The sequence below is a fragment of the Scomber japonicus genome, chromosome 5 (genome assembly GCF_027409825.1).
Source record: "Scomber japonicus isolate fScoJap1 chromosome 5, fScoJap1.pri, whole genome shotgun sequence".
In the NCBI taxonomy this organism is placed as follows: Eukaryota; Metazoa; Chordata; class Actinopteri; order Scombriformes; family Scombridae; genus Scomber; species Scomber japonicus.
Genome location: NC_070582.1, coordinates 20,864,229 through 20,888,181, shown reverse-complemented (window position 1 = coordinate 20,888,181; position 23,953 = coordinate 20,864,229). Strand labels below are relative to the sequence as shown.

The 23,953-nt window shown below is 41.2% G+C and overlaps 2 protein-coding genes across 3 annotated transcripts; both read right to left on the bottom strand.

The window, feature by feature from the left end:
* Positions 1–1,094: 1,094 nt before the first annotated feature.
* On the bottom strand, positions 1,095–18,015 carry LOC128358389 (DENN domain-containing protein 5B-like). Of its 2 annotated transcripts, none has more exons than XM_053318641.1 (21): positions 17,804–18,015; positions 13,423–13,532; positions 11,988–12,702; positions 11,165–11,352; positions 9,363–9,869; positions 8,985–9,216; positions 7,805–7,955; positions 7,202–7,292; positions 6,998–7,117; positions 6,757–6,909; positions 6,525–6,603; positions 6,356–6,431; positions 6,089–6,217; positions 5,849–5,970; positions 5,542–5,687; positions 5,064–5,182; positions 4,417–4,601; positions 4,146–4,228; positions 3,342–3,468; positions 2,981–3,155; positions 1,095–2,477 (listed from the first exon to the last, which is right to left on the bottom strand). In XM_053318641.1, exons 1-21 carry the CDS (start codon positions 17,910–17,912, stop codon positions 2,294–2,296), a joined length of 3,801 nt encoding a protein of 1,266 aa, XP_053174616.1. In that variant the 5' UTR covers positions 17,913–18,015; the 3' UTR covers positions 1,095–2,293. The 2 variants fall into 2 exon arrangements, with proteins under 2 accessions (XP_053174616.1, XP_053174618.1); XM_053318643.1 differs by having other exon boundaries at positions 11,988–12,573.
* A 1,241-nt stretch (positions 18,016–19,256) lies between these two features.
* On the bottom strand, positions 19,257–23,743 carry armc10 (armadillo repeat containing 10). Its single transcript, XM_053319650.1, has 6 exons — positions 23,176–23,743; positions 22,468–22,613; positions 22,190–22,324; positions 21,908–22,084; positions 21,609–21,680; positions 19,257–21,125 (listed from the first exon to the last, which is right to left on the bottom strand). The coding sequence occupies exons 1-6, from the start codon at positions 23,447–23,449 to the stop codon at positions 20,874–20,876; spliced, it is 1,056 nt and encodes a 351-aa protein (XP_053175625.1). The 5' UTR covers positions 23,450–23,743; the 3' UTR covers positions 19,257–20,873.
* Between the last annotated feature and the right edge of the window lie 210 nt (positions 23,744–23,953).

Here is a 23,953-nt window from a genome sequence, read left to right as displayed (position 1 = left end):
GGACGGAAACATTGCGCGGGAACAGGGGGCTCGGCCCCAGTTGCCATGGCACATTGGAGAATGTAAGCAGAGGGGCGGAGCCTGTCGTTTTACTACAGAGCGCCAGATGGCGAGGCTGGAGGCCGACGGTTTTTAGGGGGCTCGGCGTCTAGCAGGGAGACGCGCTTTGTTGATCTCAATTGCGTGACAACAGACCAGATTAGTTGTAAATGAAAGGTAGGAGAAACATAGTCTCCACCCAGTGGTGATCTCAGGGCACACAATCACTGTTTTTTTGCTTTTTTGCATACAATTAGCACATCAGTCATGTTACTGCTGTGCATGTTGTTATCACTAGCAAAATGTGGAAAATCATCTTGTGAATTCTACATGGCTATAATGTGCCCTTAAATTGTAGATAGTGGTCAAAATAAACAGATCTAGCTCTCAACTAGAGTTTTAAAACCGTTCAAATACTCATTTCTCTCTCCGTCACAGTGCTATACAGGCAAGGACAATGTTGTAATCAAGCAACCTTAAAGTTTGTCTCTCTGTCACACAAAATCACTCTCTTCATTTAGGTGGATTTTACTCCACGTTTACTGAATTTGATCACTTTACACTGTACATGCACTCATACTGGCTTGTCCTGTGTAGGAGGGTGTTTTCACATGTAATAGCTGCTACACCAAAACCACTACAACAATGCCAGCACCCTCAGACTGATTTTTACTGAGGTTTCTTCCATTTTTCTACAACAAGGTTGTTTGTTTGGGGGGTTTTTTGTTAGGGAGTTTTTCCTTGTTCGAATCGGGAGTCTAAGGACAGAGGATGTCGTATTGCTGTACAGATTATACAGCATCCTGAGGCAAATCTGTAATTTGAGATATTGGGTTATGCAAATAAAACAGACTTTACTTGCTCTATGGGGCCTCTGTTAGTGTGCACTGCAAAACAAGATCAAATTCCTTTTTTTTTTTTTAAAAATCACATGAAATTAGATTTAATTTTGAAACAGAATTTGTTACTATGATCGTTTTTTCAGACAGATCACATATTTTAGGTAAATATCCCAAAAAAACAATACCAAGACGTCAGTTATGTCAATATTAACTTTAATCTTTGACAACACATTTCATAAATAACAAGTCATTATTGCTTTCTCTAATCTGTATTTAAATGATAATAGAGGCTTGGTCATTGAGGGGTTACGTAGTGCTTGCAGGACAGTGCAGGAGACAGCATTTTCATAATTCTTCAACTGTTAAATCAAATGCAACATCAACATAATACCTAGCAGTTTTAAGAACCTGTGCTCTAATTATTGTCTCAACTTTGCAAAGACAATAGACCGGTTTAGAAACAAACAGCATGACTATTTATCCACTTAATCAGTAAAGTGTGCCCATAGTGGAATCTATTGTTTTATACAGACTCAAACAGGATGCCTTTATACAGAAAATAGGCCACAAATTCATTACACCATAATAACAAATGGGCACAAGTCTATCAAAGATCTAAAGAAGCAAAATATTTACAATGTAAAAGGAGGAAAGAAAAAGCTTTCTGACAAAGTGACAAAGACTATTTGAACTGACACAACGGGTACACCAATTTGGTTTCAGTGTTTCACCCACCGAGGATTTCATGAGCACAACTCTGTTCAGCATGTGACCCCAAACTGAATTTAACAATGAGAAACAGGCCAGACGTTACACAGTATAACAAGAGCATAATAAGATAACAGATTAATTATAATATAGACTGAGAACATTGTTTCATAGTATATTTACTAAGATATCCAATGAATTAAAGTCAAGAAAATGTTGATATAGTAAGGCCTGGGTCCTGATATTTCAGATCACAACACACTGAGACATAAACAGATTTGGCCATGCATGTGCTTAGTTTAAAATTCAAGTGCAAGCAATACAGCAGGAGGAGGAGAGTTATAGTTGTCTTAGGGTTCAGGTACAGTAAATGGTGTGAGCTGTGAAGATATGTACTGTCAATGTGAGATTATGAATGACTCCATTTCTCCTTGAGGAAACAGAATTTCACAGTGTAAACAAGCATAGGAAAATCAGACTATTTCCTGAAGCAAATACAGTGTGTAAGACATTTACATCAGTTAACAAGGCAATATGTTTGCAGCTTGAGTTGCCAGCCATTTCATCAGGTCCTCTGTCCATTTCATCATAAAGTCACAATTTTCTTTTCCCAGCACATGGAAAGATGTATATTTTAACCCATCAGCATTCCTGCAGTAGGTTACGTACAGGGGCCAATATACTACAGTGCTTATCCATCAGGGTCAGAGGTCAACCCCTTTGACCAGCGCTGTTTCCAGTGTGATGGTGAACTCATTTAGTGTGTGTAGGATGCGGGAGAGGGAGTGGACAGCAGCACGGTCCCGCAGCAGAGCGCCTTCCTCATAAGTCCGCGCTGTCAGGGAACAGTCCGCCAGCAGGGGGAGCCACTGAGACAGAAGCCGGTCCCTGATAAGACGACAGGTTAATGATGGTCCTAAACTACACATGCGTAATTTAGTTCATAACATTTAAAGCCTGTATGGGGAGTTAGCCGATTTAAAAACAGAATCATCTCTCACTACTTTCCCCTTTAAAACAGCTTGGCTTGAAAATTGATTTGGCTATGAAAAAAAAATGCAACAGCCACAACTGATCAAAGCCTCTTTGAAGTTTGTTCTGCATGATCAATGCTCAGCTACTACAAAACAAAGGCTGAAATGTTACTTCCCAAACTATATGTTACGTAAGGGGGTTAGTGCGAGACAATCTCTGAGTGCCGTCATGCTGCAGGCTACTTCCTCAGAGTCTAAGGAAGGAAACTGACCTTTGCCCAAAACAATGCATCAACCAGGATGCTTTAAATCATTTTCTGACTCTTTTCAGGTTTAAATATAAAATCTTCAGTTTTTTTGCTGAGTTGTTCTCTGTCTGACTTTTTAAAACTTATTTTTCAAATTCAGACCACTCACCTGATTCCCAGGCAGACGAACAGCTGGAACTTGCCCTCTTTTCCAATGTTTCGGGGTGAGGCATTGATTGCATTGACATAATGGCACAATGAGTCGCAGGGTGGACCCTTTGTCAGTGTTGATCCATGCAGGTCACCCATCTGATCATCTGTCTCCATGGAAACCACTGCCTTCTCTGTGGGAAAGAGTTGGTGATAGTTTTAGCTAACAAATTATTAGAATACAGTTACAAAAGCAAACATCTATCATGCTTAGTTGCATGTAATTTGATAGGTCAAATTAATTTCCCCGCCACTAGATGGAGACAGTAAGAAATTAAACATCACTTTAACCAGCTTTCACACATATACACAGTACTTACCCACGAAGTCCCAAACAAACACATTCCTCTGGAAAAGACGGTTGGATTTAAACCCATGGAGGAGGAATTTCTCCAAAGAAAGCACCAGGCCTCCTTCACCACATAGCAAGACTGTCAAGTTTCCCCTCTGCGAAGAGAAAAATGGGACCAGAGTTAATGTAGATATTTTGAACAAAAGGCTCATCTTTCAGCTTTAGTAAATCCTCACATGAGACAGAAAGTGCTGCAATTTTCCAAAATTTTTTGTCCACAGCAGAGAACAATTTGTTTATTTTTTGGATTTAAAAAGGTTCCCCTGTTATTTGCTGTACTAACAGAAGATAAACACACAGAGAATTCTACACTGACGCTTGCGCAGAGGTATTGTCCTGAGCACTATCTGGCCTGCTAGAAAAATTATGATTACAAACTGAACCGGAGGTCCATTACAAATAAAGTAAAGTGTCTGCAGTGCTTTTAACTTGGGGTTGAGATGAGAGAGGCTGAAGTGATACACAAAAAGGCCCAAATGAGGCCCAGTCTGGGTAATGAACCATCCTGTAGATTTTTAAAAATACATTTGCAGTGAGGGCTGACAGGTCCACCACATCGCTGCAGAGATGTTCTTTTATATTAACCGTTTTCTCCCCATTTTAGCTGAGTCTGTCAGTGATCATTACTTTCACTTTAAACTTTGCGACATTACATAAAAGTTTCAGTTTTTATTTCTGCTGATCCTGTATTAAAAAGGACAGTGTGAGCCAACAGATTAAATGAATGTAGGAGCGCCATCGAGGGGACACACACAGTATTACAGTCACATACCTCTTGTTCAAGTTTGTGGAAGTGTTTAACAAGGTTATTTGCCGCCTCCCTCATGTCTTCGTGTACTTCAACAGACAGCACTCCTGACAAGAGATTAAAAAAAGCCACAGGGAGAATAGTTATAAATAGAAACATGAGGATGAGAAACATAATGGAAGAAAAACACAGACAGAAAGGTGATACCGCAGCTGAATCTGTTATTACTATAAAGCTCAATAACAAGTAGGTCACAGCTATTATGTTAAAGAATGTGTTCTTTGTCAGTACGCACTACTACGGTTGCCAAGCGATCCCAATACTGTCCGCATGCTCTGAGAGGGAGAGGCCAGCTCCGGAGGTGTCCCTGTGCACCTCCGAGCATCCTCCTCTCCACCAGGTAACACCAGCTGTCCAATGAGAACTCGCTCCAAACTGCCATCGCCCACGCCTTTCCCCAGCCATCGGCCACATGGGAACCTGACAGGAAAGAAAGAGTTTCATTGTACGCCACATGAAAAAAAAACGTGACTTATTGTACAAGGACAGGTCTGTTCTTATCATCAGCTAACACAGTGTGGTGATTGCTCATTTTTCTAAGTAACTTCAATAACCATATTGTTGGTTTGACATGTTTTACATACAATTCTTCTCTAGATTTATTTCCCCATCTACCAGCAACAGCTGGTTTATTTTGCTATGTTATTGTCATGACATAAAGTAACTGTAAACATTTACTTTGAAAAATATTCACAGGGGAGCGTTCAAGGAAGCTAGGACATCCAGTGTTTGACAGGCAAGACATTAAGATGTCAATGTATCGTAAATGCATTATCACAGCTACTTTCCACAAACACATTGTTGCACAGTCAACTTTTTCTTGCGCTCTAACCACTCAACCAACTTTTTCTGATGAGACTAAGGACAGGGGATGAATCTCACTTGTAGGTGTGTCCAGTGATCTCATTGTACACCATCACACAGTCAATAAGACACTTGGCCAGCAAGCCCGAGTTCTCCTGTCCAAGCTGCAGGGTACTCAGTCTGCCGAGGTTCTTGCACTGACCAAAAAAAAGACAAAAACACACCAGTCAGTGATGTAGCTTTTTTAGCCATCAGCTGAGTGTTTTAGTGCTAATTATTAAATGTTAGCACGCTAACACACTAACTTAAGATGGTGAACAACATTACACCTACATATTATGAGCATGTTAGCATTGTCATTGTGTGCACGTTAGCATGCTGACATTAGCATTTAATTCACAGAACCACTATATAGTCCATGACTGTACTGTATAACTGTAAGACAAATATAATATATAAATCCATGGTACAGTCTCATAGTGCTTCTAGTAGAGATGTGGGCAATGAGTATTGTTTAAATGCATGTAGACCTTACTGCCGAGTTGTGTATACAAACCTGGAAAAAAATTTCTTGTGTGGTCTTAGGGATCTGTCTAACTCCTGAATCACCCATTTCTCCTGACACACACACCCAGGGGTCAACTGTTGCCATCGCAATGCTGAGCTTCTTCATGGGTATTATCACAACACGGTACGGAATACCTAGAGAGACAAAAGACACCCAAAGCAAATGTTTATACAAATTATTAATTTTCTTCATATTTTAATTGGCCAAATTCATGTGGATTACTCATTATTGTGGTTACATTTGTAAAACACAACATAGGTACATGTTGTATTTTTTTCTGCTAAAGTTTACTCACTAATGGAGGTGAAGACACGTGTGAAGCAGAGGTAGTCCACAGTGTTGAGAGAAAGCAGGTGGAATAAAAACTGCTCCCTTTCTTCTTCACAGAGCAGAAATGCGTGGGGTTTATACAGCTGCCTGTCAGGTGACATGCAGATAGTGAAAGAGTCAGAGTTATGGGACTTAATCCAAATGAATTCCAAAATATCATACTTGTGTTGGCTTAGCAGTAGAATAATCGTGCATAATTTGTGACCTGAGCAGCTCCTGGTTTGTAAGCAGCTCTTTAAGGTGCTGGGATAACATTTTCTTCTCCAGAGCCAGATGGATCCAGGCCCTGGCCTGTCCCACCTCAGACAGACCCTCACTCATGATCTGGATAAACCTGAAACAAAAGCAGAAAGGCTGGAATGAGCAGTGAGGGGAAAAAAACCCTGATGTTCATTTGTTTTTTAATATTGTATTTAATAACTCATTTGAAACAAACATAAGTCTTATTAGTTTATATCGCACTTCGCACTACCTCATATCCTGTATTAGCGATCCTCTCAGGATGGGAGCACCATCGTCAAACCCTTTCTGCTCTGAACTGTTAAACCCTAAACATGAAGCAAATTTAGCACCAATGGTCATTAAACTGTTAACTCAGTGATTTACACAAGAAGAACAAATCAGTAGGGTTGTACTCTGACCTGGAGACTCAGCTGGTGCCTCCGTCTTCCCCTGGGCCGCCTGGTAGTGAAGCAGATGAGACCAAAGAGCAGACTTCCCCTGTTCAGAACAAAAAACACTCGTCATTACTCAACTTGCTCACACAGTCGTCTCTGTGTGTTCTTGTGCATGATGTGTATTTGCTCACAGTTCAGTCCAGATGCTTTTTTAGGTCATCTGAGCTGGTGAGGCTTGTTAAAGTCCATGTCTGACCTGTTTCAGATGCAGACCGTGGCCCCAGGTTCTCTCCAGTAAGTCACACAGACCATGGATGAGTGTATTTTCCTGCAGGCCTGTGATGTTGGCTTCACCCTGACCCAGTTCCACACTCTCCTTCCCCATCCTCTCCATCAACATCCGTTTAGTCTACAAAGCCAGGGAACATTATGGCGTCAACCTTGAATAGGTAGTGACATCAACAGTGCCTCCATTATCACGCACAGAGTGCTCTCACCTTCAAACGGCACTCGCTCAGCAGCCCGTCAACAAACTCTCGATGAGTCTGAGTGACGGCTTGAGGTGACGGGTCAAGTAGCTTAGACTGATGGAGGTTCTTCCTCATGAATGTGTGCTTCTGGTGAATAAACAAAAAGGTAAATCAGACATTAGCTTCATGAAGTGTTTGTGTCTGTGTCTGTGTCTGATCACATGCAAGTACCTGTCTCTGTTCATTGTCCATTCCTGAGTGCTCAGAGACTGTTGATCTCTTGGGGTTGGTCCTGCGTGATGCTGTGACACGACTGGACCACCTGTTCAGGTGACATCAAATCAAATTCACAATTACACACGTGTAACCTTTGTTTCTGCAGTTAAAGTATGTGCGTGTATGTTGGTGGGTAAAAAGTAGACTTTGACAAATAGAGATATTTTAGTGCAGTAGTTTGACTTGTTTGACTAATGTACCCCTAAACCTTCAGCTATCAATTTAAACTAGTACTTTTAGGTAATTATTTCAACTGTTTATAAATGACTTGCTTGTAGGTTTTCACCTTTTATAATAACCATTAGTTAACTATTTTGACAGCACACTTGCTTACTAGTTTTCATGTACTCTCAATCACAACACGGTGCCAGGGTGTTGGTGTGTACTGTGCAGTCAGCCTGGTGGCTTACTGGTTATTGTGACATCACATTTCATAAAGTTAAACATCATACCAGTTTAAATCTTATTTTGGCGAGTTCCCCCCTGGACTGGGGGGGACAAGTACCTCTGATTGGGAATCAGTTAAAATTCACTGAATAACAACATGAACAGGCTCACTTGTTTGTGTTTTGTCCCTGTGCCAGCACATCAGCCTGCAGTTTGGGAAAGTAGCCCGGCTGGTGACGACCCTGGCCGATCCTCATGTCCAGCAGGTGAGGGTGTATGGCAGTGTGGTCGGCCTTCAGCAGTCTGCACTCAATGGACTGGGCTGCAGAGACAAATGCAGCAATAATTAAGAGCCTGCTGCAGGACTGTCTACTGTAGATAAGAAGGGAGTCATGATTAGTCATGAAAGTGATGATAAAGACATTTCCAGAGAGGATGACATTTTATGTCACTACTTACACAAATATTAGACTCAGAAGACTGGAGCATACCAGTAGTCTAATAGTATAAACCAAAATGGGTGGAAAAATGTAACTGATAGAACGACTTAGAGATGATGCATATATGAGTCTAAATGTTGAATACAGTGATATGGCAAGATACGATGCAAATACTGCATCGTCTGCAGAGAGGCTGGCAGAACTTCAAAGCAGACATTTTAAAGCAGTTTTTTACAGGACATAAAGCACTGTCCTCCCCTTACATAACTCTCAGCCCCCACCACATACTTTAGTTCACCCCTCTCTAGTTCAACTATACCCCTATTTAACAGATTGTCCAATTGTTTGTTTTATTACAGATTATTTCAATTTCCACTGGAGAAATATTTCCATCAGCTACTATTTGCACCAGTTAAATACTCTATGAGTTACAAAACATTTTCCCCACATTTCACATAGGAGAGAGAGAACAATAACAATGTTGTCAGAAAGGCCGAGCAACATAATCAACATATAACCCCAACCAGGTGAGGGGTGACAGATTGGCAGATTTCTTCTGGCATTCACTTCAAATCACATCATTCAGATCAATCCACCAATGGAGGTTTGAATTTGTTTTCTTTCTGTACAACAATATGTAGATGCTGAGAGGAAACTGCTGAAAAATCATGATCTTTATTAGTTGTAATTTGTCATTAAAATGTACAGCCTTTTAATCATATATTTGTCATTGTAAACTTGTACTTCACTGACAAATATATATTAAATTGTATAGAAATCAAGAGAGGTTGGACTATTGAGCCATATATTTTACGATAAGGATTTACAGTATCTTGTACCTGCGGCCATATGCACGATGTATTATTGTACTTTATTTCAAAGTCTTTTGTTTATGAGTGCTCTCACAGTACCTGACTCAAAGAGCGTGGTGCACTTCCTGTAGCGACAGCCGTGGGAATCCTCCTCGTCAGTGTCATACAGTCGTTCTCTCTCCAGGCGGTTGTCAAACAGCTGCTGCAGCGGCTCCCTGTCAGCCCAACGAGATATCACCTTCCCATCCACAAAAGATGAAAACATGGAGGTCTCCAGGAACCGGGATAAGAAGTGCAAGTGGGTTGCAGGCTGAGCTGAGAGGAAGGAACCCTGAAACATTCAAAACCAAATGTTTCTGTCTCAATCAAAAAGTATTTCAATAACACAGAGAAATGATCATTACATATCTATTTAAAGATAAACACAGTTTATTAGATCTGTCCACTGATGCTGCGCACTAACATCTTCTCTAGTACCTTGTCGAAGCTGAATGTCCCCTCTCTGTTGCTCAACCAGGAGTCCAAATCAAGAGCGCTGTGGATGACAAAGTCCTCATACCTGCCAAACATGGCAGCAAAACGCCCGGCAAACACCTCCCTCAGCTGAATGTTCAGTTTGGCAACCTTCAGCTCTTCCTCCTCCTCTTCCAATACGTTTCCAAGCATCTTCTCTCCATCTGACATTTTTCCTCCTCCGCACCTCCTTGCCAGAGCCTGCAGCCTCTCCAGCACAGCCAGCTCCTCGCCTCCGAGGTTGCCGTTCCTTCTGTCCTCCATGAGATCCTCCAGGACTAGGCTGCTTAGACGAGGAGAGGTGGTAGTGGTGGAGGTGGGCTTAGTGATCACGCTTCCCTGTGGAGGGAACCCGAAACGCAGCAGTATCTCACTCAGTTCCTGGATTAGCTCGGTCTGGTCTGGAAAAACTGGCAGGTCTTCAGGGGCTTCGACAAAGTGGTTGTCAATGTCCACAAAACACAGGTTGGCCTGCACAGAAAAACAGACATGACTGTGAATAACATGCAAACAACTGACTTCAGCAATAAAAACAATGTTCTCACCTGGCTCGTCCATCAGATAATGATTATAGCTTAAACCCGTCACAACGCACATGCTCTTATACATATCACATAGGCAAAGTGAGCAAGCTTTAACAGCACTGGAACAAGTGCACCCAATTAAGATCACACATACAGATTTAAATTTCCTTATTAGATTCTTGGCATTTCACTGTTATAAACCCTCCCAGGATATTAGCATGGAGGATATTAATGTTGAGGATTATCTAAACGATTACTGTTATCACTGCAACAGGAGAATCTGTGGAAACGGGCAAAAATCAGGCTACTGCACCAGCAAACAAATACAACTGTGAAAAAGCTGTGCCTATGAAGCTGCTGAGCAATGAATAATCACACTTTGGGAAAAAGACAAGCACCGATTTAAAAAAAAAAAAAAAAAAAAAGAAAAAAAGCCTTTGTAAGCAGCAGCAGTGGAGCACAGCCCAGTCAGCAGCTACACAACCTTCAGGAGTGACCTCAGACTGTCAGCTTAAAAGCCTTCAGGGGAAGCTGGGAGATGTAATGTGGAGCAGACAGAGGAGCTTCATTCTACTAGCCTTCATTGTCTTTATAATGTCTGTGCATCATCTATTTGGTTCAAAGAGGATATTTAGGCAAAGAAAGGAACCAAAGTCATAGATGCAACAACAGATTCAGAGCTCAAACAGTTTCCCAACTTCTAAACTGGGTTTTCCACATCAATATTATGGAAGACTGCTTAAATGTATTGTTGTTACATTCAACAAATTCCAAACAATTATACATGTTATCATTAAAATATTTCCCCCCTCCTTGCAAATTGCCACCCATAAATCAAACTACACAACTCAAGAAATAAGTGGAGACCCCTAATTCACATTAATTATTCAGCCAGTCCCATTTTTCTGGATCTCTGCTGCTCTGCGGATTTGCTTTCATCCCCCCGAGCTGTCTTTCTACTGCCTCCTTTCTGGGGCAGAGCGACTTCAAAGAGGCTTCAGCGAGATATTCATGCAGCATAAAGTGATCTTGGATTGCAGGATTGGATTTGTGAAAGCGGGGGCAGCTCTGAGGAAATGCATCGTCTCGGTTCGACAGGCCGGAAGATGAGGGCAAATTTAAATTTTTTTATAAACATTTATCTTTTTGTATGAATCTCCTGCACAATCCTAAAACTCTGAGCGGCATGTTCACACAGGAAAACTGTGGATGCTTTTAAACATGTTGTGTTTAGCATTGTACCTCATGTGGTAGGTGGAGGGAGGATCGCTGAGCTCCTTCTCTGCGATGAATGCCCATCAGGAACGGTACAGGAGCGTCCAGCAGGTGATGTAACGGTGCAGAGATGATTGGCAGGTAGATGTGTTGCCACTGGAATGGGAATAGCAAGGTGGTGATGCCCTCTGCCACGGTCATCAAACGCTGGTAGTCTGAGGAGATGAGAAAAACAAGAGAATGATGATTAGCTTGAATGACATCAGCTGCAATACAGCCAGGAAAACCTAATTTTCAAGGACTTTTAAATCAAGCTGTTCATTTGAGTTCCTTATAGAGATATTTCATGCATATTCCTGTTTACATGCTACAGATGATATCCCAAATTATTGGCTGAGGACACACTTTTCTCATTAAGTTAGAGTCCTACAATTACAGCTACAGTATTTAACTCATCTATCATGTTGTTACATGTGTGACTAACTTAATGTGCAAAGCCTGTTTTCATTTTGTGTCATGTCTTGTATAAATAGCTTGTTTATTTCTATTTCACATTTACATTACATAACCATTTTAAAAAGCTTACAAGATGTTAAAAAAAAAAAAAGCCCATATTACCACTTTGTGCTGCCAATTTCACTGATATCCTGATAGATTTAAATCAGTGGAGATGCTCTTAATACTGTCTTAAGACAAATGTCTCAATAACATTAATCATATCTCCCTTCAACTCTGCTTACTCTGACAATGACCTGATTTGCATTGAGATGATCAACAAATGTTTATGTGGTTATTTCATGTTTGGCGTGTCGTTTCAATCATGTTAACTGATGAAGTGAAGAGTGCTTACCATGAGAGCAGAGCAGAACCTGTGTCTCCAGAAGTGCACAGGTAAGTAGTTGAACCATATTGTCCACACCGAGCAGGGTGAATGCCTCTCCAAGGGGGTACTCCCCAAGCGGAAGCTCACCTGGCCCGGGCCGCTGGCACAAGATGGGTCCCTGTACTCCGTGAAACCTCAGCGACCTTCCGGGCGGAGGCAGGGGTACCTCGTACAGGATGTTGTGGATGTAGCTCTCCAGAGGGAGGGGTGGGGCTGTATGTGATGTCACAGCCTGGTGCAGCTGACACAGGAACTGGCGAGCAGCTTGAAGGAAGGGGAGTGGCGTGAGGAGGCAGAGGGCTTTGGACACATATAGGGTGTCACGTGCTGGGTCAAAGGAGCCTGCGCAGCCCAGGCAGGAGGAAACCCCAGCCAGAGACTCGGCGTCCAATTCATCCAAGCTGCTCACAAGTGAGTCCATGCTGGAGGTGGAGGGGGAGGAAGCAGATGAAGACGAGGACGAGGGAGAGGATGAAGATGATGAGGAGTGGTGCTCTACATGATGCATCTGATAGAGTGTCTGCATGGCCGTGATGATCTGAGCACTGGTCACCTCCTCATAGTAAGTGTGGACAAAGCCGTAAGAATGCGTGCCGTCGTCAAAAGCAATAGTGAAGGAGTGGAACTGAGAATCATGTCTGTCTGCTTGAGTGCGGAAGGACAGACCCCTTGGCATGCAAAGCTAAGGACCAAGTAGTAAAGAAAGAGAAGGAAAGAAAGGAGAAAATGTACGAGAGGGTTTAGAATAAAATGGCAGAAGTAGAAATAAATCATAACAATTACATCAATAACTGATAAAGTGCATACAAACAGTAGATTTTCTAAACCATTCTCATGTTTTCTTTTGGTTTTTGGTCTTTGCACTGAATTAAAGCCTTTCTGGGACTACTTTTAAAAGCAAAAACTGAATTGATCCAAGGTAAAATGATTTAAGAGAAAATCAGAAAAAGATTGTATGCTGTATTTGGTCAACTGTCATAAAAATGACAATTGATTTTTTAAAATAATTTCAACATCAACATACTAATGATACCATAAATACATAACATAAAATACAGTATTGTCTCTGAAGCAAGCAAAACTAGGCTGGGTATAGAAATGAATTCATTTCCATGTAACAGCAATCTTTTGAGGCTCATGCTTTCATCATCCTGACCTGCTTTTCCAACAGAGAACAATGAACACCTTCTATGTAAGTATATAAATACACGGCTCCTAGCATGCTTTTGTTCCTGATGATTTTGTTTCCATGTCTCCTTTGTTATTTTTAACATAATTGATTTTCGTTGGTTAAAAGAGCTACAAAACATTCACCCTTCAAAACATGGCACATCATTTCCATCCTTATTCAATCAACTGTTGAAACAGTAAATGACCATTTGGATGAAATCTTAAATCTCACCATGTTGACAGCATCTTTATTGAAGGGGTTCTTCTCTGTGTTTTCAGGGTAGTGAACCAGGACCCTCGACTTAAAGGACCGCCGAATGGGGCTCTGCTCAAAGCTCTCCCCTGAAGGAGTAAAAAGATAGATGTGTTACCACAGAGTGACCTTTAACCTTTTTCACTGCTGAATCAGAATTCATAACAAGACAAAGAGAACAGAACAGAGGACATCACAAAATGACAACAACTTCGATTTATAAAAAAGCACAGACAGTACGACCTTGTCTAAGACTGTTGTTGACATCAAGGGCCACTCTACAGCAAAAGACCCTGCCAAGGATTATGTAACTCAACTCATTACCATAGAGATAGACTGAGAAAGCAGTGCAGCAGCCCTCAGTCCTGACACGCTGCGGTAGGAAACATCTTTACGCTTCTTAGAAGTTCACAAAATAGAAATGTGCTCAGGAGAAAGGATGAGAGATTTCTCTATGTGTGAATGACTCAAACTGCAGTGCATGCAGGAAATGTATTCCTAAATTCACATAGGTGCACATATTTGATGCATTGTGGTGCCTGGCTCAGGTTTCTCCTTGTGTCAGCTTGTAGCTCTAGTTACAGTGCGGTCTGTATGAGCCTGAGTGTGTGGAGAGGAGATAGCAGGCAGAAGAAAGAGACTGCCAGTAGTGAATGAGGGACTTTCATTATTTATCCACTTTCGGAGGGGATGCCCTAGAACAGTACTCTTCACTGTATTACTATAGACTCCCAGGGTTCAGCTGTAACTCACATCACCGCATTACAAGAACAAAAACAACTGAAAATGGAAAACTGTGTTCTCATAGCTGCCAGCCATGACGCACTCATTCAGCACACATCCCACCTCACCTGCCTTTGAGATGACGCACAGGACCCGCAGGGACGAAACAGCGCTGCAGGCCGAGTGAGAATGGAGCACCTCTTCAAGTTAAACTGAGTCAGACTGGTAGGTGAGGGACAGAAGCTAATAGATCACTGTGATGAGAGGGGGAGCCAATGCTCTTTGCTAAGGATACAAATTGGCACTGAGAGGCAGAATTGAGCTTCAGGAGGACTACTAGTTGCCATGGTAGCCATTCCTGCCATGGCCTCAAAGATAGCCATCAAGACAAAGCTTGTCAGCGGTTACGTCACACCAAATTTTAGCAGCTGACCTGATTAAAACCCACTATCCTCTGGACACGAGATCCCACCTAAATACAAACCAGGGTCTTTCTCCGTCTGTGTTAACAGAGCAGAGAAAGAGGGGGGTTTGTTTTAGTGTTTGAATGAAAGCCTAAATACCTGTTTCGAGCTGTAATTAGCAGGTTTCCTCCTCTTACCACACACACACACACGCACGTCACTTTGGGGGACATTATGTAAACTTACATTCATTTCCTGGAGACTTACCTTAACCACCGACCCAAACATCAGCTTTTTCCCCTCCAATTGGACCAGCTGCCCCAATCAACCCATCTTAAGTCTGAAATTTGTCCCCAAAAGTAACCTTTGACAGACCCACACACACTTAAATCTGTAAATGAGCCAATGAGAGGGAAAACTCTTTACATCATCTGTGAGGCTGCAACTAATAACTGTTTTCTTTATTCACTATTTCCTAAAATTCAATATTGTTTTGTCCAACTAGCTGTTCAAAACCCAAATATATTCAACTTATTATCACACAAGACCCAAAATAACAGCACACTCTAACAATTGAAATCCTGTTTTTTTTACTACTTTACTACTATCAAAATAGTTACCAATTAATTTCCATTGTTTCAGCTCTACACGTCAAAGTCCTCATTACTGTTGCTGTAGAATCAACATTTTGAATATTTTTGGATGAAAAAACAAATAAAAAAGTGTTTCATATTGACTTCATAGTTCAGACATTCATCACAAAGAGTTATGGCTCCTAGTGGTCATCCATCCCTAAAACAGGAGCACTTCATCAGAGATGATTGAACATCCATAGAGGTAGACATCTGTCATACTCAGCAGCTGAAATATCCCCAAAGCATCCAGTTCATTACGTCATTTCATGAGTGGATGAGGACAGATTTAAAAGTGGAAAGGGATTGAAATGACAGCAAATATAATAATAGATTCTTTTTCGGGTCAAACTATTGAAATCACGCTGTCTCTCCATTACAGATTAGTCCTTTCACTGAAGGTAAACTGTACAACAAAAACTAACAAAAAAGACTAATTTTGCTTTTCATCTCAGCCTGAGACATGGACAAGATGCTGAGCTGATATGCTTAAAATAAGAAAGAAAAAGAAAAAAAGGATAAAAGTGAGTGTTGAGAACCTAAAAATAAAATGACTCAGGCTTCATATTCTGCTTGCACTTGTAAAAATAAGACAAGTGCGAGATAGTTTCAAGTCTTTCCAGTCATTTCAACAGGAGGCTGCACATCAGCTTCAAATGTTCAGTCAGGGAGTTCTCGCCCTCCACTGATGTCATCCCCCTGTGACAGTCATCTGGTGTGAACGGGCGCTGAAGCCTCGGCCATTCAGCATTCCAACAGACAACGTCATGTGAAATTTGATTAGGCTGCAGAAAACACACAGTGGCATCTATTGAGAAGCCAACAAGAGCAGATTGTCTCTCGGTAGGCCTTCCCTAATTACACACACACACAAAGAGAGAGATATTATGCAGCCTCACACATCTCAGCTTTTATAAGACTGGTGTACATGGAAGAATACACATCTCTTGCTCAACTGCAGCTTATAGAATATATAGATGCAGAAATCCCGTGAAAGGAGCAGAGCCCCCCTGCTGCAGCAGGCATGAGATGACCTGCTGTTACATAAGCAGATTGGTTGAGCTGGGTATACGAGCCAGTGGCGCTGTCACTCGCCACAGGGAGCCAGCTATTAAAGCCCCACTGGTCAGTTAGAAAGCTAAATAATCTGCAATTTGAAATACAGCAGGACTTTACGGTGTTCACTTCCAGCAAATGATACAGACCATGTCCTATATACACACACACACACACACACACACACACAGACATTTTTCCCTTTCTCGATTAGAACAATTATTCAAATGACTTATTGACAGAAAGAGGTAAAAAAAACAAGTTACAGGCATCCTCTCCCCTGAGGAGCTGTGCTACATTTCTACTACAAAGAACACAGGGTGTGACTATTGTTTGTGCTCCATATCTTAAACCTGGAAGTGACTTGAGGGAAAGGTGTTGTTTTTCAGCACATACATGGCTCTTTCTCCTCCCATCACAAAGACCTGGGTAAGGATGCAGGAATCGACACACAGCAGAACACGTGCAGACGTCACAGGACTTCTGCGTAAATCTGTCCCCACTTCACTGAGCCGAGCGTCAACAACTCAGCGTGGAAGAAAACACCACACACCTGATATCTCCATCTCTATCTGTGTTACCCACCGCAAATAAACCATCACGAGCCCTCGACACAGGCAGCATCACTGCAGCTGCCATCACCGTGGCAACCCCCACATCCACCCAACACTGACAGCATCCCTTTAACTTCCTTTTTGGGTTTTGTTGGTGAGAAAATGACTGAAGTTTTTTGGATAGAAAAGTGAAGGGACCATGTGTGTCTAAAATCAGCCATCACAGGGAGATTATCACTGCTTTTAGACAGAACTGTGTAATCTGGCATCGCTTGCGCTCACACACACACACACACACACACACATACACATCACATAGCCCTGGGTTAACCATGAACAGTTGGCTGGCACATCCATCTGTGTCCCAGCTTTATTGTGCAGGAATACGATGCTGTTATCCTCTTTCAATTCAAATCTCACTCTGCTGTGTTCCTTATCCAAGTATAGCAGTGAATGACTTGCAGAAACCAAAGCTATATTCTCAATACTCTTACAAAAAGGATCTTAAAAATCTGATCAAAACACTCTGAACAGTCTTCCTCATGGGATGAATCAATCTTATATTAAATTCAATCAAATTGCTTAAAATTAAAAAAGGAAATCTGGCATTTTCTTGGATTTTGTGTTTTTGTATGTCACTCTTTCATAACAACACCAAAAAAATCCACTGTATATGTTCAGAGATTTGGTAATTGAACAAAACCATGTCAAAATTTTCAGATCATTCAATTTAAATAATTTGTTTATGCTTATATAATCGTAAACATTAAACATTGTAAACAACGCTGTGAAAGAAGCAAATGTGGCGTCTAATCAAAACATATTTAAATGTCACCCCAACACACACACACACACACACACACACACATAGGCTATAAGTGGGCCTGTCAGTGTTTCACCTTCAGTATAATCAGACGTTATCATCGGCTGTGTATGTCTGCAGTAAGGCTTTCTGTTGGTACATCTCATGTTTATTGCACATGTACTGCACCTGTTCCATCGTCCGGCTCCAGGCCCGTCTCTGCGTCCAGTCCGCACACAACAAAATAGTGGGCGAAACGGCAAGAAGCCGATCCTGCTGCCGCTGCGATGCCGTTCATCCTCGACGCGTTTTTAAGGTGAAGGGAGCTCCGTTTGCTTCTACTTAACGTGAAGGATGTTCATAGCTGATGCGGCTTAAATCCTAAATGTCGTCCTCTCCTGAACCGTACGCTGGGTGTTGTTCGCCTGCACTCCCTGATCCGACTGATGGAGCAGAGGATGAACCAGCGCTGGTCATCTCGCCTGTTCACAGGGGGGAGGAGGCTGTGTGTAGGCCGGGGAGGGAGGGGAGAGGAGCGGAGCGGAGAGGAGAGGAGAGGAGAGGAGAGGAGATGGAAACAAAGACCTGAACGCATCAATATACCAGTGGTTGAACAGCTTAATTTTATTATTGAAGAAATTCACCATCAGTGTATACATCAGTGTTTTTCAGTCCTGGTTCTGCAGATGTTTTCCTCCTCAAGCACACCTGACTCAAATGATCATCCCTGCAGAAGCTTAATAACGATCATTTCAATCAGGTGTGTTTGAGCAGGGGAATAACTAAAAGCATGCAGGACCAGTTCCAGGATTAAAAACACACTGTCCTGCACCACAGCAGTCATGATATTTGACATTTTAACTTGGTTTTTATTTGCTTGCCAAGGCAGTGTGTGTGTGTGTGTGTGTGTGTGTTCCCTCCACACACACACTCCTTTAACCTCAGGGACATGTTTTGTTATTTAACAAACAGCATCAAACACTTGGATATGTGATTTCTTTCTTTCTTTCTTTCTTTTTTTTTTTACAGATTACTGAAGAATACTTACTCACTTCTTTTTTACATTTCTTAAGAATTAGACTCATTTAGCTTCCTTTAGCTTAAAGTCTGAGAAAAGATGCATTCAGGGTTGTGTCAGGAGAACTAAAATTATGTACATACAGTGTGGAGTTTGAAACATTGGGGTTTGTCAGGGAACTATGAAACATGTGTTTAAATTGCATTGGAGAAATGTAGTGTCAAGTGTTTGTGGAGCTTGACCCACACTAGGGACTTAGAATATCTCAGCTTCTGCTTTTTTTGATTTTCCACATTCTTTTTTTAATCTGTGTCATGCGAGTCATGTGAGATGGAAATGCTACGTCCATAAATCAGTGGAATAATCCTTTACCTTCAGTGGTGAGGGGAAATTGATGTTATATGTTAGGTTTTCCTCATCTTTTTGGACTCTAGCAACAGTATTTTGAATGAGGGATCCTGAGAGGAGACATTTATACTGATCTGACCTGCTGGAAATTCAAGTGTAGATACAATCCTCTGATTCATTCCTGGACATGAATCTCGTGAAAATGGTAGTATGTAGTGTTTCTACTTTTGTAAACATGAGAAATGATAATAATAATAATAATAATAATGATAATGGGTCACATAGGATATTTATTGAATCACATAGACATAACAAACATATTTCCCATTTTATATGCAAAACACTGACTAACTTTATTAAATAAATATGATAATCTAGGTCACGAGCAAATCAGCCTCCTGCTGTATCTGTTCTGGTAAACCATGTTGCCTGAGAGATATTTAGGATTTGGGTTTAACAAAGTCAGTGTCCAAACATCAAAAATGTGCAGTGTTCACCTGGGCTGGCTCATGCTATAAAATCCTTGCATTAAAAATGATAATTGTCTCTTTTTTTTCATGCAAATTGCAGGTATGCACTTACACCCTACCCTCTTCTGTAAATACTGTTTAACAAAGTCAGCAGATAGGTCCACAGCTCCAGTCCTCCAGCTAACATAAGGATCTATCATTTACAATCTGTTTAATTACAGTAATTGCATAACTTAACATAGTGGGGCTTCATTTAACATTCAATAACTGTTCAACAACCATTTTAAGGAATAACATCCTTCACGTGGTAAACTTCATTATTGTTATTACTACAATGCTGTTTTGATTTCAGAGCAGCATTTATTATTAAGCTTAATTTCTGTGTAGTTTAAACAATCATAACAGTCCAGATCTGAAGGTGTTTCTAGGCCAGCTGAGAGACATAATCGTACCCTGGTGGTTTCCCTACAGGCAGCCAGAGTTGGTGTACCTTCAGAATCAAAGTTTACCTTGTTAGCATCTTTACCAGGTCCCCAAATCACCTCAACTGTCTCCTCTTGATGTGGGGGAGGCAGTGTTTCCACTCCAAGGTCTTCCCGATACACTTGAACACCTTACCTTGCTACATAATTACAGAATGCCAACCACCCTGTGGGTTAACCTCACTGTTACTCTTCAAAAGTCACAAAGTCACTGATTTTCAAATGAAATTTAAGAGTTTTTTTTTTCCATTAAGAAAACACCATGGTGTTGAATCCAACATATCAATATATTAGTGAGGACTAGGGCTGTAGTGCATCCATTCACTGGCATCTCCAAGGAAAGCTAAGGTATGCACTCAGCGACACACTTCTCCAGCTCTCCAGCTAAGTGCCTATCTAAACACTTTGCAACAGAGGGGTAAGTAAATTGGGTCATGCGGCACAGGCCATCCTGACACATTCTCTAGAAAACTTTTGGCAGTAGGTGTGGGTTCAAAAATTTCACCTGGAATATGTCTTAAGAGAAACTGAATGAATTTCTCAGAAGAAAGGGCACCGTGGAGCTCTGAAGAAGAAAAGTCTCTTGCAATGAGAAGAAAACTTTTGGGCAGGAGGAAACAGGGAGAGGTGGCCTGTTTTTACACTACTGAGTAGTTTCTTCCTGCTCCCATCCTTCCACTCATTACTTGTTAATTAAATAAGAAACTGGAAAACAGGGCAGAGTAGCTGGTGAGGTGGAACAGATGATCAAAGCTGTGTGTGGTAATAACATTGATCTAATGGGTGTAAGCCAAGTGTCCATATGAGGCTACACAGCTTGCTCTTTAGCAACTTAATGTTAACAGATTTATAATTGAACTGGAAGGGTGTTAGGTTGCTGGCTTTGGCAAAATATGTGGAAGCGAAAGCTGTGTATGAATACAAGGTGCAGAGAGGGAGATCTATGTCAAGATGCGGGCCACCTGAGCCTGAATCTCCCTGTCGGTGTGTGAAAGCAGCTGGACCAGTTTGCTGTGGAGCTGGGAGGACTCATCTAACATGACCCGGAAGAGGCAATCCTGCTTCCGCCTCAGTTCGTCAGCCACCTGGGCAGAGGGTCTCCAGGCCTTTAAGTTCCCTGCAAACGTCAGCAGTCGTAGAAGCACTACAGGGGCTGTTCGTGCGTCAAATAGCAGCACAACAGAAGCGGGTGCCTGAAGCAGAAAGCACACAAGAAGGATATCAAAATGAGGATTCATAATGACCACAGGCATTGTGATGGTGGCTGTCTCATAAATTATTTACACAAGACTGGAATGAGTCATTAAAAATAATGACTAGTATTTGAGTTACACTGCAGAGGTGTAGACAGTAGAGACTGAACCCTTGTGACTACTGCATGTTTATTTAGGTCTTTCTGTTGCAATGTTGTTTAGCATAGAGTTTAAAAAGTGAAGAAGCAATGTTTACGCAAGACTTACAATTGAGTTTCTGCTCTGTGATTTTTTAACCTGTAGTGTAGTCATCAAAATCAAAAAAGTTAATTATTAAATGTTGATTTGAATGAATATTGGACATTTGGACCCACAGTATTTTGCAGTGCTTATGTCTGTCTTATGACAACTTGCTGTATATAGACTACACAAATTGTTAGACTTTAATGAGGGTTATCAAATATTTCATTCCTTTATGCTTACCTGAGCTTGAACAATGTCATCCATTATATCTGGGTTAGATGACAAATTTACAAGTACTTTCAAAGCCTGAACCTGAAACACAAATATTACAAGTTCTTCAATAATTGATACTGCACTCTCACACCCATATCTTTCTTTCTTTGACTATCTTGAAAAGCACCCTATAAGATAAAAAGACTGTGTTTTATAACTACAGCTACAATCTTTGAACATTACATAATAGTATCAAAACATTACAAATCACTATATAAGTATATTTCTATTTCTATAATATATACTTGATCCAAAAAGTTGCTAACCTGTAAAGCTTCATTGCTCACAACAAGCAGAGAGAGTAACAGTGTAATTGATTCCTTCAGCAAGTGTTGATGTTTGTCTGTAACTGAAAGGTTAGTCAGCAGCCTTAGCGCACCAAGCTGAAGGTCCGAATTCACAGGCGACATCTCAATCAGCTCCAGCACTTGTGGCACATAAACCTGCAGGACAAAAAAGACTTGAAGACACTATCAAGAAGGCAGAGAAGAGGGATGTCACTTATTCTCTGCTACAGGCTAGATGCCAACATGCATGTGGTTATGTACCTTCAGTTGTTCCTGGTTTGAGATGTTCATGCACAGATTATTTAAAGCATTCAGAGTCTGCACTCTAACTTCTGCAGCAGGGTCAGAGAGGAAGCCAGCTATGATATGAATCCCCTCAAATTCCCGTATAAGATTCTGTGAGAAAAACAGCAGAGAAGAAATATAATGAAACAGGTTGTACACAGAACAAAACGACTTAAAAATATTAGGCTTGTTTAGCTAAAAAAAATAAATATACAAAGCAACCTCACACACAGATGGTTATACTTTTACTTTACCTGATTCACAGTGAAGGCAGCAGCGTTTCCTAAAGTCAGTAAAATCCGACACCGGTCTGATGGATTATTGCTGGTCTGTAGACATGACAGCAGCATTTTCAGGTGCTGTGGCTCCAGGTTGCCAGGCGACTGGTGGATGATGTCACCTGTGGAGCAAAATAGGACTTTAACTAGCTTAACATGATTTATTATGTGTGTTTGCAATAGGGGAGACTGATTCTCCACCCAGCTGTAGACAGTTTTTATTACTATGAGTTATTATCAAGCTCTTACACATCAACACTTTCCTTGATTAATCAATGAGATGTTTGTCAATAAAATGTCCGAAAAATATGAAACATGTCGATTACTATTTCCCAAAGCCCAAGATGATGTTTTCAAATGTCTTGTTTTTCTCAACCAACCGTCCACAACCCAAAAATATTCTTTACTTTCACAGAGGACTAAAAAAATTGAGAACAGTCACATTCAAGAAGCTGACATGAGAGAATTTGCACATTTTCTTGCACAAAATTACTCCAAACAATTAATCGATTACTAAAATGGTTGGTAATAGATGATCACTTATTGTAATTCTTGTAGTCTTAATTTAACTTAAGAGGATTGACTGTGGTTGCAGGAGTTTTTAAACATGGGTAATTATAAACAAATCATCTGAACAACTCAGATAAATTTAGATATAGTTACTGTCAGTACTAGCTTGGTTACCTGATGCAACATCTCCTTTATCTGTGTCCACAGGTCGGGTACAGACCACATCCAGCCCGGACACTTTAGCCAGCAGACTGCCCGGCTTCATAGTAACCTGACCGGGCTGACTGCTCCTGACACTAGCACCTTCACTGGTGGCACTTTTCTTGTTTTTCTTGAAGCTTCCCGCGCTGAGAAGTTTGTATATCCCGTAGGAAGCTCCAGCTCCGGCGACTATACCAAGTAGCGCCTTCATGTTGCCGAGCCTGGGAGTAACGCTGCCATCGCCCATACTGCTGCTGTTAGCTAAACTCAGCTAGCAGCTAACGTTAATCTACAGACAAATCTGATCACTTACCAGCTAACTAACCCGGCTCATTAGTTAGCTACCACTGACGACAACCCGTCAAAAACTCAACAAAGCCCTCTAAAGCTAATGCTGACAGCTTCATCGCTCTGTAAACTGGACAAGACAAGCTACAGTTGTCAACAATGTTGGTTGAGCTGCGTTGTTCCGCCGGGCCGCTCTGAGTGGCCGACCAAAAGTTTCACAGAGTGATGAGCAAATACTGTTATTAGATTTAAAAAACACCTTTCTTTCTATCACATATGTAGACTATAATGTGATTTAAAAATACTTAACATGACCAATGTGTTGGCTGGATTGTCATGTGCAGTTAACAAATAAGAGAATGAGCTTTAGTTGTCCAACATTAAATGTCAGTTTGCTTAAGTTTTTACGTCTCGTTACCTAGCAACGCTGAATTGCCACACATAGATGGAGAATAAAGAGTTA